Source organism: Sus scrofa, chromosome 15 (genome assembly GCF_054392235.1).
Source record: "Sus scrofa isolate SSC_HxYL_T2T_F1_AM1 chromosome 15, Sscrofa_HxYL_maternal_Yorkshire_Landrace_v2.0, whole genome shotgun sequence".
Classification (NCBI taxonomy): domain Eukaryota; kingdom Metazoa; phylum Chordata; class Mammalia; order Artiodactyla; family Suidae; genus Sus; species Sus scrofa.
Window position 1 is genome coordinate 89,702,945 of NC_139397.1, and position 17,749 is coordinate 89,720,693.

The 17,749-nt window shown below is 38.9% G+C and overlaps 1 protein-coding gene across 5 annotated transcripts in view; it reads right to left on the reverse strand.

Annotated features, from left to right (window-relative positions):
* Positions 1-17,749, reverse strand: part of ABCB11 (ATP binding cassette subfamily B member 11) — an 83,839-nt gene that overhangs the window by 41,631 nt on the left and 24,459 nt on the right. For 3 of the 5 annotated variants that reach the window (XM_084999392.1, XM_003133457.6, XM_084999395.1), the window contains 6 exons: positions 16,949-17,120; positions 13,731-13,855; positions 12,136-12,310; positions 6,023-6,136; positions 3,748-3,858; positions 1,483-1,608 (listed from right to left, as the gene is read on the reverse strand). In XM_084999392.1, the coding sequence (XP_084855518.1) occupies positions 1,483-1,608; positions 3,748-3,858; positions 6,023-6,136; positions 12,136-12,310; positions 13,731-13,855; positions 16,949-17,120 (823 nt within the window). Of the gene's footprint in view, positions 1-1,446; positions 1,609-3,747; positions 3,859-6,022; positions 6,137-12,135; positions 12,311-13,730; positions 13,856-16,948; positions 17,121-17,749 lie in introns of all 5 variants that reach the window. The other 2 variants (XM_084999394.1, XM_084999393.1) reach the window with 1 other exon arrangement.

Here is a 17,749-nt window from a genome sequence, read left to right on the forward strand (position 1 = left end):
AAGATCACTTAATTAAAACCATTGGCCCAGCAAAAGAAAAATTTGTAATTCCTCAATAAAGAGTAAGTCACTATACTTTGAATACTTTTATCTTTTGAGTTAAGATCAAAATGAACTTCAAAAGACACAATGAAAATGAGCAATGATTCCTATTTTGTATATATGTTTTAGAGCAAAATCGTACTTTATCGCCATATTTATCAAATGACACTTTGCTATTCAAAAACAATTGAAACTGTAATTGGAATAAGCAAGTAAATATTACTATTAGCAAAAATGTGAAAAGTTTACATCAGGAGTTCCCGTCGTGGCGCAGTGGTTAACGAATCCGACTAGGAACCATGAGGTTGCGGGTTCGGTCCCTGCCCTTGCTCAGTGGGTTAACGATCCGGCGTTGCCGTGAGCTGTGGTGTAGGTTGCAGACGCGGCTCGGATCCTGCGTTGCTGTGGCTCTGGCGTAGGCCGGTGGCTACAGCTCCGATTCGACCCCTAGCCTGGGAACCTCCATATGCCGCGGGAGCAGCCCAAGAAATAGCAACAACAACAACAACAAAAGACAAAAGACAAAAAAAAAAAAAAAAGTTTACATCAAGAAATCATGGTTTCTACATTTTCAGAGTGTAGGATGTAGCAAAGAACACCTAATCAGAGAATAAAATGTCTGTGAAAAAGGAAAACTCTGTTATGCATGCCACGTGACTGTAACAGTCCATGCATTACAGAGAACTCACTTCATTGAAGTCATTTACTATGCAGTCAAATGATCCTATCTCAAGGCATCAAAGAGATGTTGACAAGAATGATTTTGAGACAGAGTGGAAAGGGCATAACCTTTGGCATCCAACAGATCTGGGTTCAAATCTAGGGAAAATCTCAATCTCTCTCCCTTCTTCTCAATTGTAAAACAGGCATATTTATCTTTGGAGGTCATTGTGAAAGTACTTAATAATTTTTATGAAGTACTTGACATACACTATGTGATAAATAGCAACTATAATTTTTTTCATTTTAGTCTATGTTTATAGTCAGATAAACACATGAAGAAAGAGACTACGTAGTTTGCAAAATTTTATGATTTTTTTTTAACCTAACTTCTCAAAGCAATAGTCAAGAACTGTTCTCTGTTCATTCTGACCATGTAAGCTTCCTATATTTAGCATTTGGAGAACTTTGGGGAACGGTAATAATTTTGCTGCAATACAGAAAAAGAAACAGAAATGTTCCCTCACCAAAGAGGCCAGAATACCATTTTGAATGTATCTGCACATTCACTTACATCACTGCACAAATGGGCTGGTTATTCACTGAACACAGCCACCATGGAGGGAATTAGTCCAGGTGACACGGTAAAAAATTGTTAGGTCAACCACACAGGTGTCAGAATGTTCTGAGTGCATGCTAGGGCTTTGTGTTTTGACCAGTACACCATCATTTGCAATCTCCTACCCCGAGGTATTAGGAAGTTTTCTGGAAGACACACACCATGCCTTCATTGGGGTCGTAGAATCTCTGAATGAGCTGCAGTGCTGTGCTTTTCCCAGCTCCACTGGATCCTACCATAGCTGTCATTTCCCCTGATTTAATGACCATGCTGAGGTTATCTAAAATCTGCAGGGAAAAGAAAAAAAACAATGTTCAGATTGTCAGCAATTAGGCTACAAGTTGGGATGCTGTGTGAGGACACGTGTGTGTACTTACTTATGCCTTCAAAGCAATATCCATTGAAATCCATCAATAACCAGAAAAATTAGTAACAGTGCCTAGCATGTGGTTTTAGCCTTTACCACATTACTTAATAATCAACTGATAGATGTAGGCAGGAAATAAAATGGTGTGTGGTAACACTGCTGAAATTAAAAAACATGCCAACTTTGAAAAGTATGTTCCAGAATCTAATGTAAAATATTTCTAACATGCCGGGATACCTCAAGGAGACTGTCGCAATTAGTTCAGAGAAGAAAGCCACTTAGCAGTAGAAGACTTTATTTAAACAAACTAGTGGTATTGGGAAAAGAAGATAAAACAGAAATGAAATAAATGTATTTCAATTCAACCAGTATTTGTTCAACAGTTATTATGAACTGGTTCTGAACTGATATCATAAAGGAAGTTTTTAGCTATCCATTCACAAATCTTTACTAAGTACTACCTCGTGATTTATACTTCACAGAGCATTTTTTCATATGTTATGATATTTAATGTCTCTATATGTAATGTATAACAGTAATCAAAATATACTTTTAAAATATTATCAGAATGTATGTGTACCTATTAAATATATATAATGTATATGTGTATGTATGTGTGCATATATATATATATATATATATTTGTCTACATTATAGGTGTGCAGTATTAGAATTAAGTTGCATGGGATTGAGTTCTGTGGGGATAACAGAAACATTATTAAGGAAGGTGGCTAACTGGAGTTCCCATTATGGCTCAGAGGGGTAAAAACCCAACATGGCATCCATAGGGATGCAGATTTGATCCCTGGCCTCACTCAGTGGGTTAAGGATCCAGCAGTGTAGGTCACAGGTGAGGCTTGGATCCTGCATTGCTGTGGCCATGGAATAAGCCTCTTGCAACACTGGATCCTTAACCCACTGATCAAGGCCAGGGATTGAACCCACATCCTCATGGGTACTAGTTGGGTTCGTTACCACTAAGCCATAATGGGAACTTCTATATGTCAACTATATTTGAATTAAGAACTAATATACGGCACAAATGAAACTTTCCATGGAAAAGAAAATCATGGACATGGAGAACAGACTTGTGGTTGCCAAGGGGGAGGAGGAGGGAGTGGGATGGATTGGGAGTTTGGGGTTAATAAATGCAAACTATTGCCTTTGGAATGGATAAGCAATGAGATGCTGCTGTATTGCACTGGGAACTCTATGTAGTCACTTATGATGGGGCATGATAATGTGAGAAAAAAGAAAGTATACATGTGTATGTAACTGGGTCACCTTGCTGTGCAATAGAAAATTGACAGAACAGTGTAAACCAGCTACAATGGAAAAAATATAAATCACTATAAATAAATAAATAAATAAATAAAAAGGGTGGCTAGAGATACACTTAAAAATGAGGAATAAGTCTCCTTCCAAAGTCAATTCATTCAGGGAGAGTAGATCATAATTTTCCTGTAGAGTGAATAGCCTTTAAAGATCCTTGCTGAGTAGTATGTGTGGGAAAACTAAATTCTCTTCCCCATGGGCCCTGGAAAATCACCTACTTCAGGACACATGGGCATAACATCACAAAATTACCTTTCCTCCAAGGACTGGTCTAGTGATCCTTGCAAAGTTACAGATAGGAAGTTAAAACTTCCAGACAACTGTGTTCTCTTGCTACTTCATACCCTACCCACTCAGTGTCCCAACTTCTGCAGTCACCAAGGAGGTGGATGACCCCGCTGTCCTTCTTGATTGTTCTGATGGCCTTACAGTTTGTTTAGCTTATGCTCAGAGTGACAGGACCTGCCACTCATTTTAAAGAGCATCCCCCAGCTGACTTAACCTGAGTGTGCTGCCAGACTGTTCCCACCAGAGGGATTTGCACATTATTACTATCACAAGGAATGTGGTTTGTGGCCTGAAGAATGACAAGACACAAACATACCTCTGTGCCTCGTTCCTGGAAAATGAGTCAGGCTTTGGGAAAACAAGTCATTTATGGCCCTGAAAATGAATCATCAAGCAAGAAAATGCCATTGTTCCTGGGGAAAATATTGGCACTTACCTTCACTTCTGGTCTGGAAGGATAGTGGAAGGTCACATTGTGGAACTCGATTTCACCCTTAATTCGATCCAATTTGTAACCATCTTCTGACATGCAGTCAATGAGGGGTTTCTGGAGGGGAATATAAAAGGGATATAGCAATAGCATGTATTATATGCATTCACTGTCCATTTCAGTTTGAATTTATTCATAAAATAGAACAACAACCAGGTAAAACATTGCAGTGATATCCTAAATATAAGGTACTTCCACATTAAATGTCTTATTAATAATAATACTCACTACCATTTATTGAGAAATTAATATGAGATACTATATTACTATATGATAGTATTAATATATATTACATGTGTTCCATAAATTTATATATAACCAAACTTACATAAATAATTAATATAGTTAATTAGAATTTATATAAAATATAATGTTGATTAGCATATAATTGGCATACAACATTAAGCACATTAATTTAATTATTTACTATATATTCCTATGATAATTATTATGTAATAACAATATAATATATAGTATTTATCTGTAATGAATATATGAATATATAATGTATTACTATTATGATGAATTATAATATTGAGAAACCACAGAAGACAATGCACGTGGTGTTTTAATATGCTTTTTTCATTTACATAATCGTTACTGTGACCTAACTAGACAGGTGGACAACCACTTGTTCATTGAGGAATTAGAGGAGTCTCAAAGAGGCTAAGGTCCAATATCACCTGACATATGAGTATCTATTATAAATAATAATTGAAACTAACTGAATATCCTCAAATGGTGCCTTCAAATATTACCAACTTTTGATTGATATGCTGAATTCCACCTCCGTGACTGTCAGTGTCAGCCTAATTTAGAACTTAAACATGATAGTTAGGAAATTGGATAAGAACAAGGGCCATTTCCTGCCACCAGAACACTCCAGGGTCAACTTCCTCCCTCTCCCACACTCGTGAGAGAAATTTATCATCATATCTCTATTTGGGGCTTCAGTGTCATCTACTTTCTTCTTCTTTGGTCTCTAGTAAGGATAATAAAAAAAAAAAATTTTGTCCACACCCTCAGCATGCAAAAATTTCTGAGCCAGGGATTGGACCCACACCACAGCAGTGACAATGCCAGATCCTTATCCCATGGAGCCACCAGGGAACTCCAAGATAGTAAAATACTTTTTAAATGCCTTAATTTTTGGTAAAAGTTCCAGGGATCTCTTAGACTCTTAAATCTTTTAGCCTTATTGAGCATATAACAACCCTAAGAATGAGGTAGAATTTGGATAGCTCAACATGTCTGAGGGGTTTTCAACTTTAAACCCCCTATAAATGAACCCCCCCCCCAAATATAAAATATCATGATAAGCAGTTTCCTCGGCAGGTTATAGTCTCATAAATACTTCTGATTTAAGGACCTACGAAGCACCTCTGGATTTCTAAGGCTTCTGACTCAGCCCAGGGCAATTTTTCTCAGAGGGGAAGAACAATACATTGTCACCTTCTCTCTTCTGTTCTTGGATTTTGACATTTGTAGCTTGACCTCTGATGTGCTTCAATAAGTTAACCAGGAGAATCTAAGCCAGGATACCAGGGTCCTTTACAAGCTTGTGGAGATTTCTGTGTCATTTAGAAGTTAATCTAATCTTTTGAATTGGCCTTAAAGTCCTACATGATCCAGCCTCTTTCCATCCCTCCAGCCTTTGTCTTTCGCTCCCTCTGTTCAGTCACAGTGACTTTGTTTTAGCTCCGTGCACTCACCAAGCTCTTTTCCAATCTGGACTTCTCTTCCATGAATACCCTCCCTGCCCTTACCTCCCAGGCGTCACTCCTTCCCCAAGTCCCCCTCTGCGTAGCTCACTAACCTCCTTGGGTTCCCAGCTCAAATATGACCGCCTCAGAAATGATGTTGGTGCTGTCACTCAATCCAAAGGCTCTGCCCCCCACCCCAACCATTTTCACATTGACCTATTTTATTTCCTTCATTGTGCTTATCACTGTCTAATATTATGTTATCTTTGAATGTACCTACTTCTTTATTGTCTATTTCCCATATGATATGAGAACTGGGGGCTTATTTGTTTTATTTCACTCTTGGACTCCCAAGTCAGATGGAGTCTGACTCATGACAGCCATAAGTACTACTGACGTAAGGGCATTGCGATCATTCCTCATATATTTTTTTTAACATTGAGGATAGACTCCTCATGAGTTCATTCTTCTCCCCACTCCCAACCTGCTGGTGGCCTTTACTTTTGGCTTTTACATACCCGGTCTATTGTCTCAAAAATGCTGACGGCTGCTGCCCGCCCAGCAGCAAAGGCTTCCAAACAAGAAGACGCATTGCCAAGATTTAAAGCTCCTACTATGACACTGAGGAAAATCTGAAATAAAAAGAAATCAACATAGTTTTCATGTACTTTTATCAATTTGTAAATACCATTTCCTGTCATTTGGCTGTCCATGTCAACTCAGAGATTTCTCAGAAACATTATTCTGTGGAAATCTGAAAGCTAAATAGCCCTTTGGAAACACTTGACATAATTTTTGTTCGGCAATTTTTCTACTGCTATGATTTAAAAGACTACATTACTTTTGGTTGAACATCACTATTCTCCAAAGAAGAACATATTTTAGATGAGAAAGAGGTCTAAGCAAGGCAGATATAGACACTAAGTGGATTAGAGTAGTGACATGATAATTTGCTTCATTGTATAAATAGTCTTATAATAGTTTTCTGGTGAAAGAGTTGCTGAAACAATAGACGCTATAAGCTTGACTGTCCCAGAGATTGAAACATGCAATATAGGCTATGTTCCCACTACTAGAGTACTAGTTATTAGGATAACTGTTTTACTACTACTAGCAATAATAATAAGGTATGTCTCAAAATGTTTAACCTGTATTACTTCGCTTAATCCTCACGACAGAAGAGGAAACAGAGGTGTATGGAAGCTGCCTAGCTTACCTAGTGTCTTGTACGCATTAAGTGGTAGAGCAGTATTTCAACCCAGGCTCTTGGCTGACATTTTGTCCAGCTCCCAAGCTCATCTGTTCCTACCCAACAGCAATGTGTTTTTATCAGTACAGTTTATAAAGGAAGAGGCAAAAAGGCAAATCCTCACAATGGCCTCTAGAAGGAGCACAAGACTCACCCTTTCAACTAAAGCAGGGGCATTAATCCTGTGACTCACATGGAGGATATTTCACTGGCCGCCAATTATTAAGGACTTATTTGCCATTGACTTCCATGTGAATGTAGTCTTTTTCATGTAATCAAATGATCATAGCCTGTGGTGGTTTCCACAAGCTGGATTCTTCCCACTGGTTATATCACATCAAGACAAAATACCCTGGAGTCCTTTTCCATTCTCTTTTCCCTCATAGCTGGACCATGGGGCTTCTCAGAGCCTGTCAGCCACCTCCTGCCTCTCCAGTAACCTCTCTATTCCACATATCAGGATGCTGTGGGCCAGCCCCCTCTTGCCTGCTCCCTGAATTCCCTACTCTATGCACAGGGACAAACATTCTCTCTTCATCTATCCTTCTTGTTCCTTTGCCTTAATCATGGCAGGTACTTCCTTCAATGGGCAGATTACTTAATCTCTCAAACCCCAGCTTTGTTATTTGTAACATAGGGATTATAATTGCATATACCTCAAGGGATGGTTATGAGGATTAAATACGATAACATGTGTAAAGGGAATTAATCCAATGCCAGCCACATAATTAATAGTGATGATGACAATGACAGAAGTGAGACTCCAACCTTAGGAACTGATAAGATGAACAGACGGAACAGTACTTGTGTTCTAATATATGTTAAGACCACCTTCATCGGAAGTCTTCCTAAGTGAACAAAGGAAGCTTTCATAAGTCCTAGATCAGGGGTCGATAAACATTTCCCATAAAGTGCCAGTTAGTAAAAACTTCAGACTTTTCAGGTCATACGATCCGAAGTAATTATTCAATTCAATTCCTTGACTATGTAGTACAAAAGCAGTCATAGACAGTAGGAAAAAAAATGACTGTGGCTATGTTCCAATAAAACTTTATTTACAAAAATGGGCTACAGGTTAGATTTAACTTGCGGGCTATCATTTGCTGATCCCTGGTCTAGGTTCTAGACTAACTCTCCAGTGGCCTAAATTGAAGTTTGGAGTCAAATCCTTGATAAGCTTGGCTTTGCAAGCATTACCTCACGTGAACTTCAAGAGCGATGTCTCTTGGGGCTCTTAAGAGAAGAGTGAGTGACACAGACATAGGTACACACCTAATACTATCACAGTAGCTAACACACGTCCTGGTGGACCCTCATGTCTCACCCCAAGTATCACACTCTTTAGCCCTGTGGACAGAGGGTGGGAAGGAGGAGTGCCAAAGAGACATCTGGGGAACAAGTTATCTGTGGGTGTTCTGTGCTCTGTGCATAGAAAACAAACTTATGTTTACCAAAGGGGAAAGGGGAGGGGGAGGGATAAATTAGGAGCTTGGAGTTAACAGATACAAACTACCATACATAAAATAAAGAAATAACAAGGACCTACGATATGGCACCAGGGAGCCATATTCAACACCTTGTAATAACTTATAATGGAAAAGAATCTGCAAAAGAATACATACACACCCCACAACTGAATCACTTTCCCATATACCTGAAACTAGCACAACATTGTAGATCAACTATACTTCAATTAATTGATTAATTAAATGGAATCTGTGTCTCCTTGAAAGAGATTCAGAAGCCAGAGAACAGTGATTAATGGGTTGGGCCCCAAGTCCCAGAAACCTGAGCTCAAATACTACTCTGTGCTACTTGGTACGTATTTCTCAACCTCATAGCTCTATTTCATTTGTAAGTGCTACCATAATGGTATCAATTACAGATGAAGCGTGAGTATGAGATGTGGAAATTATATCAAATACTTCATTCAGTGCTTGACTCTTTTTACACACTGAATAATGTTCCTCTCTATTACTACTGTTACTTTTTCATTGTTGAATCCTAAAACTTAAGAGGGGCATGAAAGAACAGCCTTCTGCACCATTCAGTTCCCTTTCATCTTTTCTCCTAATAGATCAGAGCAGAGCGTGTTTCTTTGTCCGTGTACAAGTGATACTAATTACAGTCATTTATGTGAACTACTTACCATTGATGCCCAATTACCGTGCAGCCAATAATGATTTTGTGCATCACAAAATGTGTTAGATTAACCTAATCATTAATTAGTTTAGTGGATTAAAAACACTCAATTCAGCTCATGCAAACTCAGCCTTTATAGTTTGCTGCTCAGAGCACAGCCAAAAAAGTGCTTGTAGGCACAAGAGAGAGGCAGGGAGAGAAAGAAACAGAAAAGGAATGCTTATCAATGATTATACTGTTAAAGAATTTCTCTCAGCTTCCCAAAGAAAAAATTTCTTGAGATACAAGTGGAGGCTTGCAAGAAGTAAGGGGCGAGGTTAATATTGGATGATTTAAATGTTAGAAATATGTAATATGCCATATCTGCATGTAGTAGGTACTCAGGAAATATCAGTTGAGAGAAGGAAGTATTTACAGCAAGAATAGGGTAGCCTGCAATCTAATGGGTAGGAAACTTGAAGTGGAGAACTTGTTAAATGAATTAAACAGGAGGCCATTAGACCAAGGTGGCTTTAATGTCTCACGTAAGCCACCAAAACCTAAGCCTGAAAGCCTCAAGGTTAAGAAATCAAAACCTAAGGACAACCTATCATGAACAGCCAATTAGGCTTTCCGAAATAAGGCAACTGCTTAAGCTATAGCCAATCAATTCCCTTGCTTTGTTTCTCTATAAAAGTCTTTACCCTGGCTCCTATTAATGGAGCCCGTCTAACCACTTGTGGTTTGGTACACCCAATTTGAATTATTTTTGCTCAGATGAACTCCTAAAAATTTTAATACACCTCAGTTTATCTTTTTTTTTTTTCTTTTGTCTTTTTGTCTTTTCTAGGGCCACTTCCCATGGCATATGGAGGTTCCCAGGCTAGGGGTCGAATTAGAGCTGTAGTCACCTGCTTACACCAGAGCCACAGCAATGTGGGATCCGAGCCACATCTGCAACCTACACCACAGCTCATGGCAACGCCGGATCCCTAACCCACTGAGCAAGGCCAGGGGTCAAACCCTCAACCTCATGGTTCCTAGTAGGATTCGTTAACCACTGTGCCACTACGGGAACTCCAACCTCAGTTTATCTTTTAACAGAGCCACAAAATTCAATCTTTGCTAGAGAGTTACCAAGCAGTTTTTTAACTCAGTGGTTCCAACTGGAATTGTATATTTTTGGATTTCTGTTTTTTTAATTTTTCCCTCTGAACTATTATTTGTGCACATTTCAGTCCTCTCCTTGCAGGGGAGGAATCAAAAAAAGGATGTCTTTCCTCAATTTATGTCTTTTAACAGAATGAGCAGATATAAGCTGCTGAGACTAAAAGTCTACTACTGGTATCTGTAGTTTGGTAAAGTTGAAAGTTCTTAAGAGTCATTAGATTAATAAAGACAAAGGACTTTATAGTCAGATTTTAGACCTGCAATACTTTCACTGGCTTTTCAAATGTGCAAAGCTATATTAAAGTTATGAAGAAAGTGGTTAAATTGCAATAATAGTAACACTTTCCATCTATCCTATCACTTTAAGGTTTACAAAACACTTAAACATGATTTATCACATTTAATTTTTTCAAAGTTCAAATGATTCCAATTGTTCATCTTGCAAAGAAGAACCAAATTTTTAAAAATTATTTTTATTGTATTATCATGCTCTTAATGAAATAAAGTCAGTGGCTTAAAATGATTGTGGTCTGATTTCTTCTTCTTCTTCTTTTTTTTTTTTTTTTTTTTTTTTTTGCTTTTTAGGGCCTTCCCCGCAGCATATGGAGGTTCCCAGGCTAGGAGTCAAATCAGAGCTACAGTATCAGCTTACACCACAGCCACAACAACAAGGGATCCGAGCTGCGTCTGTGACCTACACCACAGTTCACGGCAACACTGGATCCTTAACCCAGTGAGCAAGGCCAGGAATCAAACCCACATCCTCATGGATGCTACTCAGATTAATTTCTGCTGTGCTACAATGGGAACTACAATTATGGTCTGACTTCTAATAATCATTTCTAATTTGCAACTGAAATTTCTATTCATCTTTCCCTAAAGATATATTCACATAAAAGCAATAGGTCTCAAAGTGTAGGCGTCTAACTAGCAAATCTCTGATATACAAGATTTTGATATTTTGCACTATTTAATTGGTATCTCTCTTGCCTAGAATCTGGAGCCAAAATATTTTATTTAAGAATTTTATGTGAGGACACTTCCAGGCTCTTTAAATGAATATACTTAATTGAATAATTAATGAATAGACCAAATGAAATATATATTCATGTTTTACCTCCCTGACCTCATGGCGCTTACTGTGTGAGGTGGGAAGGAATGGGCACAAATGTAAATAAATGCAAGTGTTCAGATTCATTTGTGTGCTCTCAGTAAGCCATGCACGAGAATAAAAGATTGGAGGAGCATGGAAGGCCTGACTGGGGACGTGCCATCCAGGTAGGAATTTGAACAATGACTGGAGTCCAGCTATAATGAGAGGGGCTGTAAGCTAAGGAGAGGTTTTTGGGGTAGTGAGCAAGAGAAAGAGATTTCCCTGACCTCAGTCACATCTGAGGCTGCTATTCCCTGTCAAGGTCCCTGTCCTCTGGAGCATGTAATACTATTTATCATTATGCAGTTATGTGATTATTTAGTTAGTGCTCACCTGCTCCACTAAACCGTAAATCCCATCGCATTTCTTTTGCTCACTACTGAATCCCCTGCACTTTGTTTGAGTCTGGCATATAATAGATGCTCAACGATTAATTCTTGAAAGAACAACAGAAAGGATACTGATGATTAAAGGCATTAACTATGGCTATGGGACAAGTGAGAAATAAAATGTTTGTATTACTTGTCCAGACAAATATTAATGACTTGGTATTTTAGTAACTCATTATGGTTCACAAATACATCCATTAGCACATATCTTGTGCTGTTTTTAAGCTCACCCACATTAGCTGTTAATTTTTGGCTGAGAGATCCCTGACTTTCCAGTTTCATGGCATAATATCTTTTGGACTCAGGCAGAAGAACATTGTTTTACAGCTATAAAATCTTTGATCAGAAAGCATTAAATCATGAGTCTCATCAACTCAAACATTCAGCATCCCTTTACTATACAAGGCACAAATATTGTTTCTTTCTACAGATGGACTCCATCAAATCTCTGAGGCTTTCCTCCTTCAGACCCTCAAGGAATAAGCAAAACGCCTTCATTGTGACCTTTTCTGAGACACTAGCAGGAAATGGTCATCGAGATCGAAGTACCTGGACAAGGGTTCCTGCTGTGTATTCTCCATCATCCAGGACGAGTTTGGAGCCATACCAGAAGGCCAGCGCGTAACACAAAAAGATGAGACACCACATGAATCCAGTAAAGGATCCCATCACTATCCCTTTTCTAATTCCCCAAAGCTGGGCAAACACAAGATTTTTCTCATACCTGTAAAGCGAAAACATTTGGGTCTATTTCAGCAACCGCAGCAGCAGCAGCAGCTAACATTAGCATGTTTAACACACCACAACACAGTCATTTTACTCAATGATTACAAAATCACCCCAAACGCAGAGCAGTGTTAGGGAAAGAGAACAACAATATCTTACTTATGTCTTACTTAGAACGTATTTCAACCTGGCAATGAAACATGTTGAAAGGATAACGCCTGTCAAAGCTTCATAGTCAATTACCCCTTGGATGAGTATGGTAGGGTAAGCCGAAAGTGGTAAGGTGGTAGGGTAAGCCCCAAGAGAAAAGAATTTTCAACACAAATGTTTGGACATGAGAGACCTAGTACTATTTGTACTTGAATTGTTTTATTAAGTCACATGATATGAAAGATATTATCTATGCTATTGAAAATGTTTATAAGAAATAAAGTAACCACAAGCAAACGAGGCAAAAGAAAAAAATGGAAAAGAGGATAATTAGAGATTGTAATTTGTATTCTCTTTTTCATTTGATGAATTTGACAGCAATTGAGAATGTGGTCGTACTAGATCTATAACACATGAAGCAAGAGTTTAAAAGTTGGTGGCTATTTTATAAAATCAGTTCTTGGTACCTGATAAACACTCAATACATACTAGATAAATGGAAAAATAAAATAAAAACTTTTACAACTGTGTTGTTCTGGTCATTTAGGTTTTGATTTTCATTAACAGTTAATCTCCTTGGGAGTTCCTGTGGTGACGCAGTGGAAACTAATCCGACTAGGATCCATGAGATTGCAGGTTGGATCCCTGGCCTTGCAAAGTGGGTTAAGGATCCAGCGTTGCTGTGAGCTATGGGGTAGGTCACAGACACGGCTTGGATCTAGCTCTGCTGTGGCTGTGGTGTAGGCCCACAGCTGTAGCTCCCTAGCCTGGGAACCTCCATATGCCTCAAGTGAGGCACTGAAAAGCCAAAAAAAAAAAAAAAAAAACCAGTTAATCTTCCAGACTGATGGTCTATAATACATCCGTGCTAAATTTTATTTGATGAAAAAGTGCATATTATACAGTAGTTGAATAAAATACATTGAATTAAAAAGTGTTCAATCAAAATGTGTGGAATTATGATCATGTAGGCATTTTAGATCAGGTAGGCTTTTCCTTAAAGGTAGACTGGCATGAAGTGAGTTTGAAATAAATATCCAGCCAAGGGTAGCTTCCTAAAAACCACCAACTGCATCATCACTAAAGGCTTGGGAGTCCTTTGTAAGTGCTGACAATCTAATTCCTTTGCCTAACTACCTCATGAACAAAAGCTCCCTCAGGGCACCAGAGGCCAAGGTAAATCTACCACTTTGTACAAAATGGGGAAATTCAAGGTGTATGCCAATCAATGAAATTCAGGAAAGTGGCACCTATTTCAATTAACTAACCTCTCAACCTCTTTTTTCTCACCGCCGAAAGCAGCCACTGTTCGAATAGATGAAATGACTTCATCAGCCACCGACCCTGCTTTGGCGTAGGCCTTCAATTCATAGTCGGTAAACCTGGACACACTCTAAAATCCAAAAGAAGAAAAGGAAATGTGAAAACAAGGTAATTAGGTAAGTCACCCTGTCACTCAGTGATTCATTTAGCAGATTATACTTGTGGCATGGTTTAATGAAAGATTAGATTCCCACGGGAACAGTGTTTACCGAGGAAAGAATTTGGCCCAAGTTTGATCCATGTTAAGCCTCATCCATGGGTGTTTAGTTGTTGACATGATACATCCTTTTTTTTTTTTTTTCTTTTTCTTTTGGGTGGGGCCGCACCCACGGCATATGGAAGTTCCCAGGCTAGGGATCAAATCGGAGATGCAGCTGTCGGCCTATGCCACAGTCACAGCAACTCGGCATCTGTACCGAGTCAATGACATACACACCACAGCTCGAGGCAACACCAGATCCACAACCCACTGAGCAAGTCCAGGGATCGAACCCATATCCTCATGGATACTAGTCAGGTTCGTAACCCACTGAGCCACAGTGGAAACTCTGGGCGTTTCAGTTTTTACCATAATCCTCTACTAATTTGGGTGGGGTGGGGGTTGTTTGTGCAGCAGCTTGATGTGGGATCTTGGTTCCCAGACCAGGAACTGAACCTGGTCACAGCAGTGAAAGCACCAAGTCCTAACCACTAGACCACCAGGGAATTCTCTAATTTATCTCTGAAATATATATTGGTAGCATAGTAATAAGAAAATTAAATAGTTGCAAATGTTATCAGTTTTTAATCATAATGGCACATTAAAGAATCTCTAGATACCTCAATTAAACTAATATAGGAACTTAAAAGATGTATATTGGGAGATATCTGACAGCAGCTCATGTTCCTCTTCCTAAGTATAAAACTCAGACAAAAGCGTATAAAACCCACAGTCACCTTGAACATCATGTATTGATTGCCCCCTACATTTTTTTTTGTCGTTTTTTTGAATTGAGCCTGGTGAAATGGCTTTTATCATTTTATACAAACATGCACAGACATGAATTCAAAAAGAAACCAGTGCAGAACCATGACATTCCAAACTGGTGACACATTCACAAGAAATTGAAATAAGGGCACTCAGACCACAAGAGAAACTGTGCTTTGAGCCTATTTGAAACCAAGTTAACCAGCTACGTTGTTAGTCTCCAACATGTTAAAACATGGCATATGATCCATTTGAGTGTGAATATTAACATATCATGGGTTTGAAGACAGAGATTAACTGTATTTGGAAGGGAAAAAAAAAAAAGTTGAATCAAATGTTTGGAGAATTCCCAATGATCCTCTGTGGAAGTTGAGGCTTTCCCAGCATGTAAGCTAGAAAGCATTTGGTAGGAAAGACTGTTATAAAGCTTGCATGATTTGATGGATTGGGAAAAAAAAAAAAAAGCTAATATCTCTTTAACAATTAATTCTGTGCCAGCTACTGTGCTAAGTGTATAACACGGATCATGCCTTGAGTCATCACAATGACTTAAGGAGGAATTAACCTTATTTTAAAGATGAGGAAACTGAAGTTTTGACAGGTTAAACATATCTTTCTTGGTAGAGAGAGGTGGTGATCTAGTTAAGTGGAATAAGCTCTTTGCTATTGTTCTATTACCTGGGGAAAATCTGAGTAATATAGCCAGTGGAGTGTAGAGACTATTTTGTTAGAAACTATGGTCATGGAGATTAGTACCTGTTGCTCAAGGGTGTAAGTGCGTGTGGCTTTTCACTTAAATTCTTTTCTCATTTACAGCAAAGTATTAGTGTGTCTGATCCCAGGACCTGTTATCTAACGTGGCTGATCTAAAAGTAAGATAGAATAATTTCTCAATCCCTGGGAGTGTTTTTTAAACTGGGATGACCCCAAATTCCTACTCCTACACTTTTTCTTGGCCTGCATAGGGAATGGAAACTATGACTGGGATTCTTCTCTGAAAGGGTCAAATAACCCTATCTCTGAAACTGATCAGGTAGAGGAGAGAATACAGTGGGATTGCAGAAACCTCTGTCACGTGCTTGTTATTGGTCTGGGTATATGCATTGGGCCTTTCTGAGGGGACCATCTGTGCTTGGGGGACCATGGGAAGCTACAGGCATCCTAGACAGGGGGCGGTTTTTGAACTTCTTGGACTTAATCCTGTTATGCCACTCATTGGCTGTGCAAGTCTCAGGCAAGTCACTTTACCTCTCTGAGCCTCTGTCTTATATGTAAAATGGCATGAATACTTTATAAGATTGTGTAAATATTAGGGATAATGTATATGAAGCGCCTAATAGTGCCTACATATGTGTTTGTTTCAGGTCTACAGCATATATTTGTTTCAGGTCTACAGCATATATACAGGTAGATGCTATATACCTGAAACAAACACAACATTATAAATCAAATATACTTCAATTTAAAAAAATATATAGTTGTGGAGTTCCCATCGTGGCGCAGTGGTTAATGAATCCGACTAGGAACCATGAGGTTGCAGGTTTGATCCCTGGCCTTGCTCAGTGGGTTAAGGATCCGATGTTGCCATGAGCTGTGGTGTAAGTTGAAGATGCGACTCGGATCCCACTTTGCCGTGGCTCTGGCATAGGATGGCAGCTGCAGCTCCGACTGGACCCCTAGCCTGGGAACCTCCATGTGCTGCGGGAGCGGCCGTGGAAAAGGCAAAAAAAGACAAAAAATAAAAAATAAAAAAATAAATTTAAAAATGTAGTTGTTAATTTATTAATACAATATTTATGGCTTTAAAATATCATTAACTTCTAATCTCTGGCATGTATTTTGATACTGAGTATAATGAAACAAAATATATCAAAATAGTGATAATGATGTTCATTAAACATATTTAGGAGAAGGAAATCAAGCTTCACATTTTTTTCTTTGTAGGGCCAGTCTACACCACAGCCACAGCAATGCAGGATCCAAGCCGCATCTGTGACCTACACCACAGCTCACGGCAATGCCGCAATGCCGGATCCTTAACTCACTTAGTGAGGCCAGAAATTAAACCCGCATCCTCATGGATATTAGTCAGGTTCTTAACCCACCAAGCCACAACAGGAACTTGAAGCTTCACATTTTGGACTGTTTCTTAGTACCAATGTCTTCCCATGGAGAGAGGTGAGAAGACATTCTTACCAGACCAATGATGGCTGCTCCAATCCCAATGAGAGGGCTGACAGAGATAATAACCAAGGTCAGTTTCCAACCCTGATAAAATCCCAGCAGGAACCCACAGATGCTCGTGGTCAGGCGCTGAATGAAAATAGCCATTTGGTCAGCAATGGCATCATTGACTTTGTTGATATCACTAGAAACAAGAAAGGCTTTGATCAGTAAAACTGAATTTGGTCATTTCAACTATCTTGTTGAGAAAGAGCAATCTTTCCTTTCTAAGCACTCCCATTTCTGTAGCCCATTGCCCTAGGGAAACCTAACAGCTTCTCACATCTTGGAAACTTTGCTGCACCTTAGGAGGTCATCAAGCCTCTCCCCTCACAGTGAAGGGAGTGTATCCTTAATCCAGTTTTCCCAACTGGTGTTCATTCACTATTGGCAAAAGCTTTTGGAAACCATCTTATTTGTCTCTTTCTTTCTTAAAGCTAATATCCTTTGTCTGTCCTGAAGACATCTTTCCTTGATACTTGCTAAGTCTGTTCAGCCTCAAGTTTCCACTCACATACCGCCTATTTCATGAAATGTTATATAATCCCCCAGGAAGAATACCCTCCCCCCGTGTTTCCATAGCAATGTAATTAATCTGAATACACATGTTGGCATGTGTATGTAATGATTGCTTTCTGTTTATAGGCAATATAGAATAGTGGCTAATAGCACAGACTCTGGAGCCAGACTTTGGATTGAACATCAGCTCTTCTTGGGCAAGTTACTTAACCTTTCTGTACTCAGTTTCCTTATCTGTAAAATGGAATTAATGAC